Source organism: Podarcis cretensis (assembly GCF_951804945.1).
Source record: "Podarcis cretensis genome assembly, chromosome: 9".
Taxonomy (NCBI): domain Eukaryota; kingdom Metazoa; phylum Chordata; class Lepidosauria; order Squamata; family Lacertidae; genus Podarcis; species Podarcis cretensis.
This window is the reverse complement of record NC_137178.1, coordinates 39,900,256-39,916,306: the sequence shown is the minus strand read 5'-3', so window position 1 is coordinate 39,916,306 and position 16,051 is coordinate 39,900,256. Positions and strand designations below refer to the sequence as shown.

The following is a 16,051-nucleotide window of genomic DNA, read 5'->3' as shown; positions in this document are numbered from 1 at the left end:
CGTCATTGATTCTATGCAAAGAATCAATGCCCACATTCCATCAGTATCGGAGGAAGAAAGTTCTATTTTCCTCAGCTCTTCTGGTGATGTCACAGAGCACAGATGCTTTCTAGTAGAACGCTAGGATGGGTTAGTAGAGTACCAACATGTGAGTGTGTTTCAATCTATTTCTGTTTTTTTCCATATATTTTTAACTGCTTTTCTCGGACTCTATTTTTATATATGTTATTTTAAAGAGCTGGAAGACCAGCCCTCCTCCCATTTCTTATATGAGCCTTTGGCTTCTGAATGAAAGCCCCACCCTAAAAACATTAGCTTGGAGCTACGTTTGACTAAATGTATTGCCAGGTAAGTGGCTTAGGATCACAGCCACTCCAATTTCTGTACAAAACAAATGACTTAGTTGGAACTTTCATTTTGTCTCTGAAGCAATGCTTTTGCAATAAGTTCATGCATTCTGCGGTGAGTCATGTGCCATGAGATTGTAAGTGTGCTTACTTGAAATCAGGGAGATGTATGTCCAAAGAAATTTGCTTAGTGTTACAGCTTAAAGTCGTGCTCACTCGTTCCCTTCAGGTGTACACAGAACACATGGCTAGGGTTCTGACCTCTGCACATTCAACATATGCATGAAAAGGCTCTGTCATATGTTCAGAAACTCTGAATGTGAATGGTTCCAGACAGCATGGGAATCTTGTCGTGGACTGGTTGGACACAGAGGAATGGTGGGAGGAACCAGCTGGGGAACCCACAAGGGAAGAAGGCTCAGAGCCCAGGGACAATGATGAGTGGTCACAGGGAGAAGAGGGAGAATACTGGGAAGACGAGGTGTTGGAAGCTGAAGAGGTAACAGGGCTTGGTGAGCTGGGAGAATCTGTGGCAGACAGAAGTCCAGAATCAGAGGCAGAAACTGAAGCAGGAGAGGAGAGAGGCCAAGAGGCAGAGACAAGTTAGGCTGGTGAAGAGTCAGGGATGTCTCCCCCTCCTGCTGCAACAGGCTCCACCCCTCCGCCCCCCACTTGTCTCCCAGAGCTAGAAGAGGCATGAAAAGGGCACAGGCGAGATTAGTACACCCAGACATAGTCTCTGATTGTTTGGGAAAAAACCCTGGAGAGGAGGGGACTTAGGCAGCTATGGAAAGTTGGGGACCTTCAGACTCAGCAACTGCTTCATGGGGCCAAGACCTACTGGACATGAGTTGCTGTGTTCATTAGGCCTGACACTCCTATGCACATCTTGTTTTTGCTGATAAAGAGTTAACTTCAACTTACTGTCTACCAACTCCACCTGGTACGCAGGCTGAGACCCTACCTGCCCACGGACTTTCTCGCCAGAGTGGTGCATGCTCTAGTTATCTCCCGCTTGGACTACTGCAATGCGCTCTACGTGGGGCTACCTTTGAAGGTGACTCGGAAACTACAACTAATCCAGAATGCGGCAGCTAGACTGGTGACTGGGGGCGGCCGCCGAGACCACATAACACCGGTCTTGAAAGACCTACATTGGCTCCCAGTACGTTTCCGAGCACAATTCAAAGTGCTGGTGTTGACCTTTAAAGCCCTAAACGGCCTCGGCCCAGTATACCTGAAGGAGCGTCTCCACCCCCATCGTTCTGCCCGGACGCTGAGGTTCAGCGCCGAGGGCCTTCTGGCGGTTCCCTCATTGCGAAAAGCAAAGCTACAGGGAACCAGGCAGAGGGCCTTCTCGGTAGTGGCGCCTGCGCTGTGGAACGCCCTCCCATCAGATGTCAAAGTGATAAATAACTACCTGACATTCAGAAGACATCTTAAGGCAGCCCTGTTCAGGGAAGTTTTTAATCTGTGATATTTTAGTGTATTTTTGGTTTTTATGGAAGCCGCCCAGAGTGGCTGGGGAAACCCAGCCAGATGGGTGGGGTACAAATAAATTATTATTATTATTATTATTATTATTACACAGTGTGATTTACTGTTGGCTTGTTGACAAGTCTACATGCACTGAGTCATTCTTACACATCTGCTGAACATGTAAACGTTGAGGCAGGGAGAACCAGTGTGCATGATCCTGCTCCCCTGCCACATGTTTACATGGAGAGGAAGAATGAACTTAAGAACTGAGCAATCAAGTGATGAGAAATCAAGTATTTTCCATGCAAGTATGAACTGTTCCAAGATCTTAAGGGCATCCACCCAGAGCTGCTACTGTAACCCTGTTCTAATTAGTTATAATCAGTCTTAAAAACAAAAAAGCAACCTGCCTGCAACCTAAGAATAAGAATTTTATTTTCATCTTTACTTTTCTAAAATGTCCCTACATTTGATCTACTGGTACGGTGCAGTTAATTCATAATATATTTTATATTTCCAAAAATGCTGTTTTGATCTACAATATTCTATAAATAAAGTGTATTCATGCTATGTTCTTAGCTCTGTAGAATTCTGAGCTCTCTGTTCTTAAATAAGTGGTCTCTTGCATGTTTTGTGGATTTGTGATAACATAACATAATGTCGGCCCCTTGAGAAGAAGGGGTGTTTGGTAAGTGGATGCCATTTATACTTTGCGTGTCAGATATGTCATGTACTTAATACAAAAAAATCCCCAGTTTTGATTGAGGCCTCGAAGGGGGATTATAATTCAATAATAGGAACTGAATTTCCAGCAATAGGCTGTGATATCATTCAACATGATTTGATTGCACTGGGATTTGAATATGTCTGAAGGAAACAAACTCTTCTTTCCTCATTGCTATGATCTGTGAAAATGTGTCAACAAGAGCAGAAGTTATTCTAAGTATTCATTTTCTGAATCCCTGCTCTAAAAACACACATTATCCCCAGTTCCCCAAAAGCCTGTCATCATTTCCCTTAGTGACACTTAGGATGCGGATTCTCTCAAAGCAAAGTTATTAGTGACAATCAATCTCTTAAAAAGCACTTTTATTCATGATGACGGGAACTTTACTACACCACTTCAGTTGAGCAGTGTGTTCCTTTGATCTGGTAGAAAATCATCCTATGGGCCAATAACACTGGGTGTTGAAGGTAGTGAGAATGCTGATTTATTCAGGGGGAAAATGGAATTGTGTTCTCTTTCCATGAACAAGATCCTTTTGCAATATCCACATAAAACAAAGAATGTTTAATTGATTGATCATCTATCTTTCACCAAATTAAACTTAAATACACTCACATATTACCAAAAAGGCCCTCAATATGTGCCTTTTCAAGAAGGAAGTGAAAGATAACTTAATAATCAAGACCTATTCTTTTTTTAAAGAAGGAAACCAAATCTTCCATATACCAGAATCAAATTTATCAGTCCAACTGACTGAATATTGGTTCCAGTGATTACAGTTGGAGCACCACTAATACAGCAACAAAGGCTTTAATAAGTTGATTAATCTATTTTAAAAATGTTGGTCAAATGCCTGCTCCATTGGACAGCTCCCTCCACCTTCTATAAAAAATGAAAATGAAAGGCAAAGCTGCCTTAACAAGAGAAATTTGAGGAGCAAATTGACATGGTACTTTAGCTGTTCCCCATTAAAAATGTGGGGAGACATAGCTGGTCAGATCTGGGCTTTCTAGTATGTACCTCAGCTGTTAGAGTACTTCTCTCTCTCTCTTTCTTGGTGGCTACAGTTGAGGTTGGGCAGGATCATGACTCTTTCCCATGTCCAAGCTTCAAAATATTTGCCTGAAAGCCTTTTTGTTAATATTACACCAGAACAAATGCATGCAAATGTTAGTGAGCCATTTTCTACAGAAAGGGATTGGTGAAATGAAAATTTATGACTGCTATTGAATATGCAGGTGAACCAAAACTGATCGAGAGTGTCAAACCACTGGGCTGTTTTATCATAATTTGCAATTACTGGGCAACACCCCCTGCTCCAAAAAACATAGTTTCATCTATTATCAGCTGATGAAAACTGACCTACTTTCTAGCCTAGAGTACAAAGGTAATTGTGCTCAAGACTATTTTCCATGGATAACCCTGACATTTCAAATGCAGAAGGAAATTTGTCATTAAATCTTAAAGATCTGTGTTCTGACGAGCATAAAAAGGAATTATTCCAATCTATTCTCCTTCATTTTCAGATTACAATATAGGCATCGCCATGTTGCTGTATGCCATACTCCATTTAAGGTGAACTTGGAGGAAGCAATTATTTTCGGTATTGGTCAGGAAAGGGAAGTACAGGTAAGGAAAAGTGTAACTATACAGCTGAATTAAACCTCTTGTTATTTTACAAATTATTAGAACAAGAATTCCGAAAGCAGTAAAGTTTGTGAAGCATATGTTTCTTATTTGGTGAAATCAAAAGAAAACAGAATCAAACCTGACTTGCGACGAACAACAGTAGCTGTGCCGCAACCAGCTCCTGTTTCAAGAAAATAGGAGAGCTCTGCCAAGATGCTGAAGACTTACGCCAGGCATCTTTGCTTTTGAATTTTTCAAATTACGCCATGCAAATTCTGTTGCCAAAATGGAAATAGAAAAGATCGCATGGGAGGGTTAAAATCTAATCAGATATTTTCTATAGGTTGCCTGTATTTCAGACAATCTTTACAGTAAAGATTATTTACTGTAATTAAAGTTTAATTTGTCAAAAGATATGAAGCTGGGGAGGCAACCTGCAGCCCGCCAGAAGTTGCTTGACTACAACTTCCATCATTCCTGACCAGTAGTTATACTGGCTGAGCTGATGGGAGCCGGAGGCAAACAATACTGGAGAGCCACAGGTTCCCACCACTGATATATAGGGTGTAGTCCAGAGGGGTAACAAGAAGGAAAATGTGTCCAAAAGTGGATAAACATACACATTCTATTTATCAGTCTAAGCTATGGTGTTAGCCATTTAAAACACACTTGTTTTAATATGAACAAAGACAGCACTGTCAGCTGTAGTATTACAAGAAAAAAAATGGAGACAAGAAATACTCAAAGTTTCAACTGTTGACTCATAGCTGTGGTGTTTTTAGAGTGAAAAAAAATCAATAATGTAATTGCAACTGATTGCTCTTGCTGGGCTACTTCAGTTTAATTACTTACAGTGCAATCTTACGTATGTCTGCTCAGAAGTAAGTCCTTTTGATTTCAGTGAAGTTTATTCCCAGGTAAGTGGGCATAGGAATGCACTCTCAGACTGTAATCCAAATCACAGTGACCTGGGAAAACGTAATGGGACTTACCTCTGAGCAGGATTTTATTCTGAACAGTTTCCAGTTCTTTATTTTCCTGTGGAAAATAAAATTAAGGAACAGCGAAAGATGACTAATATAAAGTTTAGGAAAAATGAAATATGACTGCTACAAACCTACCTGCCTCTGAGATAAAAATATAGGGTTGGTTCCAGACTTAATCATGCTAAGATTAGGGACTCAGCTACACAGCTGCAATTATAAGTGTGTAATAAAAATGTGACATCAGATGGCACTGTAGCGCTCAATGGCAAATTGCATATATATATATATATATATAAAATAGCATTTTCATAGTGTTTTTTAAATATCTGTGTAGATCCAGCCCTAGTTAAATGAATGGGGCTTAAGGTATGAATTACTTGCTGCATAATCTTAACCATTTCTACTCAGAAGTAAGTCCTGTTGAATAATTGCAGGTGTGTGGAGTTAAGAGTACAGCCTTAGCCATAACTTAGTTGCCATTTATTTTGGCAGGTCCAGTTTAAGCAAGAATAAGTCTAGATCCAACTCATATGTCATTTCTCTGAGTTTATAGTAAGGAATAGAGTTTAAACCAGAGATGGGAAACTGTGGTTCTCCAGATGTTGTTGGACTACAACTCCCATCATTTCTGACCATTGAACATGCTAGTTTGAGCTGACGGGCCACAGGTCCCCATCCTTGGTTTAAGCAGTGCCCTGCTCAAATTTGAAATGTTGGCAGAGTACCCATGATTAAAAGATGACGACATGGAAAGTCAGTGGTGTAAAAGCAGGTTTTTGTGGTGAAGAGACACCAGTGGAAACAATAAAATACTCTTTCATACTGTAGGCAGATAATGTTTAGTCTTCTCAATATAAGATTTCAGATTGTATCCTTAAGGTTCCTCCCAATCTTCTGAAGTGCTTAATTCAGGAGAAACTATGGCTACTCTTGTAGTGGGGTATTTTAATGTAGTTTGTGTGTGTCTCCAACAATTAGAAAGACTTACTAGATCTGTACATAACCAATGTAATTAATATATTAGAAAGAAAGAACTTGGAAAGGGAAATGATGAATACTTATTCAATTTTTTCCCTTTCTGTATCTGTGTAAAGTTATAATTTATTTTTAACATATAATTATTAAACTAGGACAGATGAATAAAGATGTAAAATAAGCATGCAGAAGGAAACCTAATACATCACATAGGTATTTATAGCCCACAGACACTAGCATTATTCTTAATGAAGATTAATGACCCTTGCTTCTTACACATGTAGATTCCAAAAAGTGTACACAGAACTGATTAAGCAATCCAAGGTTATTGCAAATCATGTAATGGTAGTCTATAAGATAATATGTGTCCTCAATGGATGTGACTGAGATTTGTCTGGAACATTTCTATTGAACATTGAGTGGGATACCTTCCAAGGCCTATGCCAAGGTTCCTACACCTGAATTTCAACAAAGTTGTGGCCTAATTAAAACCCATATATTCTTGTCATGTCTCATTTCGGGGGGCAGGGGGGGGGGAGGCTCCAGGGACAGGGTTTAGTGCATGAGCTCGCAAATACAATGGTACCTCAGGTTAAGTACTTACCGTAATTCGTTCTGGAGGTCCGTTCTTAACCTGAAACAGTTCTTAACCTGAAGCATCACTTTAGCTAATGGGGTCTCCTGCTGCTGCCGCCGCCACACGATTTCTGTTCTCATCCTGAAGCAAAGTTCTTAACCCAAGCTACTATTTCTGGGTTAGCAGAGTCTGTAACCTGAAGTATATATTACCTGAAGCGTATGTAACCCAAGGTACCACTGTACCCTACAAAATTGGATGAAAGTGAAGAGAGAAGATGCTTTTACTCTTCTCTTTCAAAGCATGTAGGAGGTAATCCAAATCACCATGTACTTTTCCAACAGTTGAAATTTTTGTTGTTACATCAAATGTGCTTGTGAGCTTCTTACTGTTGGACAAGGAAACTATGTTATCTTGTATGTTTCTTTGTTTTCATTGGCTGCCAGGAAATTGAGAGCCAAATGTGTGGCTGAACTCTGAATGTCTCTCCCCTCCCCCCTTTTCTGGTTTATAGCTAAATAAAACTGTTCCGTACTTAAACTTTTGAAGAGTAATGGCTTTGAAAGTAGCACAGAGCAAGAGGGATGATTTCGGACTAAAATTGGTGATGGTGTTACGCATTTGTTTTGTCAACAGAAAACATGGCGATGCACCCAATTCTTAGCGATATCCTCGAGGAGCCCGCAGAAAATATGAGTGACCAGAATTTTCATAGCAAAATCCTTGGGGAGTCAGAAAGAGCTACTAGTGCACCACCTAAATTATCATCTTATGTGGGCACTAAACCCACCCAGTCAGCAAAAACTCTTAACAAGACCTCTCTGGAAGAAGTATTAGACATGTTGCCATTAAGACCACAGTCTGAAACATGGAGGTCTCTGAGCGGTATAAAATCCTGTCCTACGAAGATGGAGTATGGACGGGGAAAAGGTGAGATATATATTTGTGAATATACTTAATATGGTTTCATATAGAATGACATACCACTCTTGACCAAGTTTGATGTTCTTCCTACTGTGAGATAATTCAGCTAGGCTGAATTCAAACCTCAGTGAAAGTCAATAAAATTGTCTTCATTTGCTGCAACTGTTCATATATGCCTCAAAGGTGGTCATCACACTATTTCTACCCTATTTAACAATTCTATATCTGTATGTTTGTATGTGTTGTTGGTGCACATGAGTGCCCCAGACAGCACTAACTGAGGCTTAACTTTCTTTAGAAGGGGAGCTCACTGCAAATATATGGTACTTTTGTTATTTTTTATTCATTTAGAAACCTACCTAAGGCTGGTCAAGCTATGCTGATGAAGAAATTCCCACAAGCACAATTTCCTGGAAGTAAAAATATAAGAATACTAAATCATTAATAATTTGTTTTTTTTTATGACACCCCAAATCATGAGGTACTGCCTGAGGTGACCACCTCACTTTACCTCAAAGCTGGCCCTACCTTTAGGCAGACTCCTATTCATAACAAGTGACTTCATGGTTCCTTCCAGCAGCTCAGAATTTATTCCCTGATATATTATGAGACATTATTTTCCATAGCTTGTTTATGGCTTATAGCCCACGCTTAAATGTTTTTACTCAGGAGTAATTCCCTGAACTCAATAGGACAAAGGGCCAAACTAGATATGGCCTTTGTCAGGTCATTTGCCCTAGTGTGCCTGATTAACAAAAGAGAAAAGTTGGTGCAGCCCACTCCCAACCCAAATGGCATGGAGAAAGATACATGAAAAATACTTTTCAGGAATGGGTGGAGTTTAAAAAGACAATAAAGCCTTTTTCTCTTCATGGTGTATTAAAAATATACTAGAGCTTTAGGTCAAAGAGAGACATTTTTTATCTTCTTGCTCTACATGTGAGCAATTCAGTTGATGTCTACCCCAGCAAGTCACAGGTGTGGAAACAGGAAATCTATATGACAAAATGAAAAAGGCTGGCTATGAATAGTTGAGAAAGGGTATGTGTGTTTGTACAGATGTTTTTTTGTAGAGTATGCATGATTCTTGAAACTCAAATACAGAACTGAGAAGAAAAGTTGACACAACCATATTCCACAGAGGCCTTTCTGCTCTTACTTCTCTCCATGCTGTCTTTATATTTCAAAAAATAAAATCCTTTTAATTTATTTATGTTTGTATGTGCGTTTGTGTATAAAAGTTGAGCTCTGAGAAATTCTCAGGGGTTTTTTTAATGCTCAAAGATTGTTATACTTTTATTGAATCTGTATGCACCTGTTAAAAATCTTGTTTTAGAGGTTGTGAAATGACCAAAGGATTTTAGTTGTAAACTGATGTATTTCTAAATGGAGTGTTTATATCCAAGCATTTTAACTGGGACATATACATTATAATTAGATTTCTACAAACACCTTTCATTCATAAATCTATATCTTTGGTTGATGCAAAGTAATCCAAAAAGTTAATTTCCATGTCTGTATATGTAATATACTGTGTAGAACCTTTTCAGCAGCAGTCCCCTAATTGCAGAATTGAAAACAAGAAAGAGTCTTGTGCACCTTAAAGACCAACAAATTGATTATAGCCCAAGCTTTCATGGAATAGTGTCTGCTTCATCAGGAGCATCAAGTGTAATACTCAGCTGGTAGCTGGATAGCTCTTCTTAATTCATGACTGTGGCCAACTCAGCTTCATTGGCCTCTTTCTCATCTGTCCTTCTGCCCAACATTGCCTCCACTTTTCTGACACTCCTCCTCAGAAATTTCAGCTTTGCTTTTGCAAGGCAGCTGAGACTTAAACAAAAACACAATGACTGGCAGGGATTATGAGTGCAGCCCATAGTGGACATAGGAATGGCATCCGTGGCACTCTGCCCTTTATGGTAATAGTTTGTAACATGCATTTATAGAAGCAATTAGCTTCCCTTTCAAGTACAAGCAGGGTCTCCTGTAGCAGAATAGAATACTTTTTGTCTGGAGTCTTTGACAAAAACAGGAGTGCTTTATATGTAAGAATGTCAGGATAAGGTGCACACTACACAATTACTGGGCAACTAATCCCGTTGAACTAAGTGGGGCTTACTTCTGAGTCAACATGGGCAATGTTGAACTGCAATGCCCCTTTCAAGGAGCATTCAAATAATACACATTTTTGATGTAGCTTGGGTATATGGTAACTTCATTTTCAGCGAATGCCATAAATATAATGAAACAGAAGTTCATGGTAGTTTTGGTGTAATTTTCCATCCAGAATTCTTTCCTCTCTGTGTGGGAAGAGAACAGAAGGAGTTCTTTTCACGTATGCATGTTGTTGAAGTCTCCAGAAATTTTTTTCCACGGTCTTGCATATTTAAAAACAAGAATTTTGTGCATACATCCCTTGTAAGCCTAGCTTCTGAAGCTGTTTACGTTTAAAAATGGTTTGCTTTACAAATATATAATAAAGAAATTGTGTGTGTGTGTGTGTGTGTGTGTGTGTGTGACCTACTTGACTAGTGGTCTGAATCCATAATTAATTGTACATCTACATATGTGAATTGCCTGAGGTGGCAGTTTGTTCTTATGTCGGTAGCTTCTTTCTGAAATGTATTAAACACTTTCCAACTTGGAATAACAATATCAACTATTGCATTTGGTGCAACTCTCCTATCATTGTTAATTATTTTTTTTAAAAAAACATTTCCGCTTTCTACTTTTGATAGAGAAAATGTGGCTAAGTGATGTATTTACCGAGGTTGGATCACTGAGTAGAGCCATGGAACGTGAGAAAGATAAACAAAAGCTATCCATTGGGTAATGTATTGAAATGGTTGGAATAGCAATTCATATTTATCTCTACTGCAATTCATTTTGAAAGGGTACAAAGAATAATCTTGAGCTCTTATTGTGCTTTAAGTCAGGCTAATAATAATAATAATTATTATTAATAATAATTTATTTATACCCTGCCCATCTGGCTGGGTCTCCCCAGCCACTCTGGGCAACTTCCAACATAAGATTAAAAATACATTAAAAATTACAATTTTATATAACCAATGCAACTTTTCAATTTGCTGACAACAGAATTCTACTACAATTTAGAAAAGGAAATCTCACTTGCTATGTATCCATAATTTAAATGAAACTATTCTGATGGTGAATGTGTTCATTTAATTATTTAACAGCACAATTCTATATATCAGAAGTCCCCTTGAAGTCAGCTGGTCTGTCGAATCTACAAGTTTAATTATACATAAATGCTGTATTTAATTGCATTGTATTGTAAAATAAGCTTTAGACATATAGCAAGTAAATTTTCACTGGGTATGGTAGGCTATCTTCTAACTAAGCCTTGTGACTAGATCACAGGTATTAGACTCAACAGAAAAGCTGTAATTTGACTACTTACCTGTGTGCATAGATGTAGATGAGAGAGTTTGCAACACAGAGATGCACATAGGCAGTTACTCAGCATGCAGGAGGAGAGAGACACAGTTAGTGGTGTTGCATCCTTTGCTGGTGCCCGGGGCATACATGCACATGAGCTGGGTGGCAGTGGCGTAGCGTGGGTTGTCAGCACCCGGGGCAAGGCAAGTAATTTGCGCCCCCTAACCCATGGATTTGCGCCCCCTAACCCGTGGATTTGCGCCCCCTAACCCTACCCCTACTCCTAACCCCCAGATGTTGCGCCCGGTGCGGCCGGCCCCCCCTGCACCCCCCCACTGCTGGGTGGGACCAGAGGTGGGGCATGAAGAGTGAACAAAACCTGCTGCCCCAGCCCAGCCCTCACCGGAGGATTCATGAGGACGCGTTGCGCTACCTGCCTGCACATCCCCTCCAACATTGGCCAGGTGGCCATTTAGTGAGGGGGGCAAGGACGCAGTGGCAAGGCAGGGCAGGACGGGGACACATTTTAGAAAAAACGTGTTCAAAACACTGTGTTCTTAGTGCTCTACATCTACATGTGGATGTTGTATCCCAGTTGAACAAATGCTTTTCACTTTTCCTCCTGACATTATTGGCCCAGTAATATTTATGACAGCAATAACACATGCAGTGCAAACTTGGAAGTCTAGTCAGAAATAAGGCCCATTGAGCGCAACTGGACCTACTCCCAGTAGAGTAAATATAGAATCACAGCCTTGGTATGAAAATAACTCAATTCCTAAATGTTTGGAGTCCATTGCCTCATTGTCACAATGATTTAAGATAGGCAAATATTATTTGCAAATGGTTATTGCCTAGCTATTTAAGTTTTGTAACCCCATATTTCGGGGGAGGGAGGGAAATTGTATAGTCTTTACTGAAGGTACTCAGTAAATTTATAGCTGTGTAAATATTTCAGCTGTGACACATAGCTCATGCTGGTAACCACTACTTATGATGATGCTAAGACAGCTCTAATGCTGCTGCTGTCAATCAGCAATGCCACCTTATGATATAACAAGCCATTGTATAGTTTCATCCAATGAAGTTATATTGCCATAGGCAACCGGCGATTTGCTTTAAGGCTGCTGTTTCTGCTTGTGATCTCACACACGGGGGTCATCTCAGAACCTTTGTTCCATAATTTGAAATGTCATAGAGGTACTGTAATCTATTTCTACTTATGCACAGTTTTGGAGGGTGTTTTGAGCTGCTAATCTTTCAACGGTTTAATGAACTCCAAACATTCTGTCATGATGATCATTTTTTAAAAAAAACAACAACTCCCAGTTGAACCATGTTGCTTCTAACATATCTCTTTATTAATGTCTAATACTGACAATAGAATGGTGTATTCTAGAAATTCTGAAAGTCTCTTTTGAAAAATAAATGTTGGAATATGGAGAGGTGAATGCATTTTTGCATTCTTCACTTCTGCTTTGTGGGATAATTATATTCTCTTGAAAAGAATACTGTGCAAATGAATGATCACAGTGAACAGTGTAGTTGTGCATATAGGCTTTTGGCAGCTTCACATACATACTCAAAGGATAACAAAATTATAACTTGTATACAATTTCTTTTCTGTATGCTTGCATTGATTCTTTTTGCTAAAGTTGGTGTACTTTGTATAAAGCCAATTCACACATCCAGTTTAAAATTAACTGATAAAAACATATTTTCCATCCGTAAGAATGCCTGTTTGAATTTGTCAGCTTTGATGATTTTCTTACAGCCCAATTCTATGCATGTTTACTAAGAATTAGATCCACAAGTCCAACGGGGAGTTATTCTGATTGAATGAAGCCACCCAACTACTGTAGAGGCCAGGCAGCTGGAATAAATTATACCATTATCTCACCAGTTACATTTTCTGGCCAAGTACAAAGTGCTAGTTATGACCTTTAAAGCCCTAAATGGTTTGAGACCTGGTTATCTTAAGGACTGTTTGCACTGTCAGTCTGGCCATATCATAATATCAAATTTGAAGACCCTTTTGAAATGCCTCCCTGTAAAAACAATCAGGTTGGTGAGCACCCAGAAGAAGGCTTTTTCAGTAGCAGCCCCCCAACTAGAGAATTTGATTCCAAGTGAGATCAGGCTTACCTTGCTAACTTTAAGGTCCATTTAAAGACCCACTTTTTCATCACGGCTCTTGGGGGCTAATCTAGGTTATTGGATATTATTCTTTAGAGCTAAATGCTTAATTGCTGATGGAGCTTAATTAATGCAATAAGCAGTAAGCAGGACTCCCAAGCTCAGGCTTTTATGTTCCTAGGATGGAACTGGAAATTTTAATTGTTTCAACTGGTTTTACTGTTGGATTTTATCCGTTTACATTTTTGCATGGTTGTAAACGGCTTTGAGGCAAAAGTGGTCTGTAAAAGTGTTGGGGACAGGACTGTTATTAGGATGATTGTTTTATTATTAGGCTGTCTGTCTGTATGCTTTTTACTTTGTTTTTATTATGTTTTTATCATTGATATTCCGTAATGTGTTTTTAAAGTTGTACACTGCCCTGGGATCTTTTGACAAAGGGTGTTATATAAATTAAAGTAATTATTATTATTATTTCTTTAACTCAAATTGGTAGCATTTAATTTTTTTTTTTTTTTTTGGGGGGGGGTTCTGCCCAGTACATATAAGCATATTATAATAAAATAAACTAGCACCTTATAACTGATTCCAGAGAAGATAGTCTCTGAAAACTTTCCTTCCTTCCTTTCTCATTATGCCCTGCATGACATCTCACACACTTCAGTCTCAAGAAAATCTGAATGAAAAATTAATATTTCATGAAAACATAAGTGCTTTAGTTTGACATTTAGCTTTTCCCCTCCCCACCCAGACAGCATTTTCATGTGAAGTTGCTGCCATGTTTCAACGGTGGCTTTTGCCTTCAATCCTAAGCAAATGGGAAAGTGTTGATGTGCTGTTTCTGGAACAGATCACAAAGCAGATTGGCATTGTGCTGGTTATGGGGCTTAGCCCAATTCCACCCACTTGTACAGAAGGGAATGTCAGCAACGGCTCAGACGGCTTTCCTTCTTGTAGAGTTATCTGCATTACAGATAGCTAGAGGATGGACAGATGCTATTAAACTTTATTTCCGAGCATAAACCACAGTTCAGACTCGGAACACAGTATGTTTGCAAAAATCAATACCAAGTTTTATTTATTTTTATTTTATTTTTAAAATGCATTGCTTGCCTTTCAATTCCATTAGAGCACTGAAAGTGGTTGCAGGGCACATGCTTTCTCAAGCAATTCCTCACTGTTCATGAAATGTTTCGATTTTTGAGATTATATAAAAGGCATGTACTAATACCACTGTTTCTTCAAAACACATTGCTCTGTTCCTTTACAAAAAAAAATGTACATAAGTTATTTAAGTAGAAAAATAAAAAAAGAAAAAGAAATAATGGTTGTTTGTTTTGTGCATGTTTGTTTCTGTGTTTAAGCAGCCGTGGCAATTTGCTTGGATTATCCTCAAATGAACAAAATCAGACTGCCTGGATTCCAAAACTTCAGAAGGGTAAATCTTTATTGTTATTTAGCAGTTTCATTTCATTTTAAATAATTGCCAGTTACTGTAAAATTGTTATACTGCATTTGTACATTTAACACTATTTCTACCTAGGGGTGGAAGTGACATATTTTTGAAGGAATGAGTTGTTATGGATAATGATCGTAGGGAAAGAGTTTTTTGTTGAAATACATTTTGAAAGTTTCATGATTGTGTGTATAGATAAACACACATGCGCACACGCACACACACACACACACAGAGCAATATTTCTGAACACAGAGTGACACCTAATGTTAGCCATATTCAGAGCTGACCCATTGAAATAAATGGACTCAGGTCCATTTCAGTGGGTCTATGAGTTTGTCCATTGATTTCAATGAACTTACTCTGAGTATGATTTAGTTGGCTATTACCCATACTTTATTGAGGTCTGTTATCTAAACTATGATTTTTCCTCAAAAAAGGAAAGTATTTTAACTTTACTTCTGCCCATTGGCGACCAAACAGTGGTTGCTATTTTATAGATTATACCAGATCTTCCTTCATCAATCCTCAGCTACTTGCTTTACTCATATACTTCTTCCCAGATTTGAAAATGCTCATAGACATGTCTTCCTATATATTATCTTGTCTCTGTCTGTATGCACACCAGTGGCTAGATCTCTCAAGTTTGCTACAGTTTCTCATGTCCTAGTTTGTGTAGATGGTGAAAAGTTAGGACTGGAAAAATTGGCAAGAAGATGAGCAACGTTTTTGTTTTGCTGTTCAGCTACAGAGCATGATTGCCCTCGTTCAGTTGGAGGCGAAGCTGAAATAGCATTGACCACATATCCAGTAGCCTCCAGTGTGACCCAAGCTTCAATGTGCACCCAATTGCAAGGGAGCCCTTATTCACATGGTTTTCATCTTTTCTGGGAAGAAAAGAATAATGCAAATCAGGTCTCTGTGTAATCTGGTGCTCCCACGGGAGGCTGGCTCCATACAGTGGAGGCTACTCTCTCATGCCACACCTTCGCAATGCTTGTTCAGTGCAATCAAAATGTACGAACCATGCTAGCCTTTGTGTGGCAGAGCTAGGTAATGGTTTTATCCTGTTTATGCAGCTTCATGTTGATTTTGTATGGAGTGGAGGCAATTGACCCACTAACCAGTATGGCCTCAGCCAGCCCCCCCACCTGCCTGCCTGCCTTCTTTATGTTGGCATGCAACCAAGGAAACGGGGGCAATTGGCAGGCCCCCAGCTGGCTCCAGCCCACTGGCTGGTGTGCCAGGTGAACTCCAGTCCTTGGTGCAGCATGAATCTGCGACCTGAGCTTCAGAAGCTAGGGCATGCTACTCAGCAGAGTAAACCCTGCTCAAACAGCAGGAGAGGCTGTGTGAGCATATTTACAAGCAGTTTATTCAGCGTACATCAGGACAAAAGGAAACATGTCT

The 16,051-nt window shown here is 39.3% G+C and overlaps 1 protein-coding gene across 3 annotated transcripts in view; it reads left to right on the top strand.

Annotated features, from left to right (window-relative positions):
* The first annotated feature begins 88 nt into the window (after window positions 1–88).
* The window catches only part of IQCM (IQ motif containing M), an 86,792-nt gene continuing 70,829 nt past the window's right edge, over window positions 89–16,051 (top strand). Inside the window, exons 1-5 of one of the 3 annotated variants that reach the window (XM_079990610.1) lie at window positions 89–148; window positions 4,080–4,182; window positions 7,357–7,650; window positions 10,386–10,476; window positions 14,553–14,623. In XM_079990610.1, coding sequence (XP_079846736.1) covers window positions 7,362–7,650; window positions 10,386–10,476; window positions 14,553–14,623 — 451 coding nt within the window. In that variant the 5' untranslated portion in view covers window positions 89–148; window positions 4,080–4,182; window positions 7,357–7,361. The other 2 variants (XM_079990608.1, XM_079990609.1) reach the window with 2 other exon arrangements.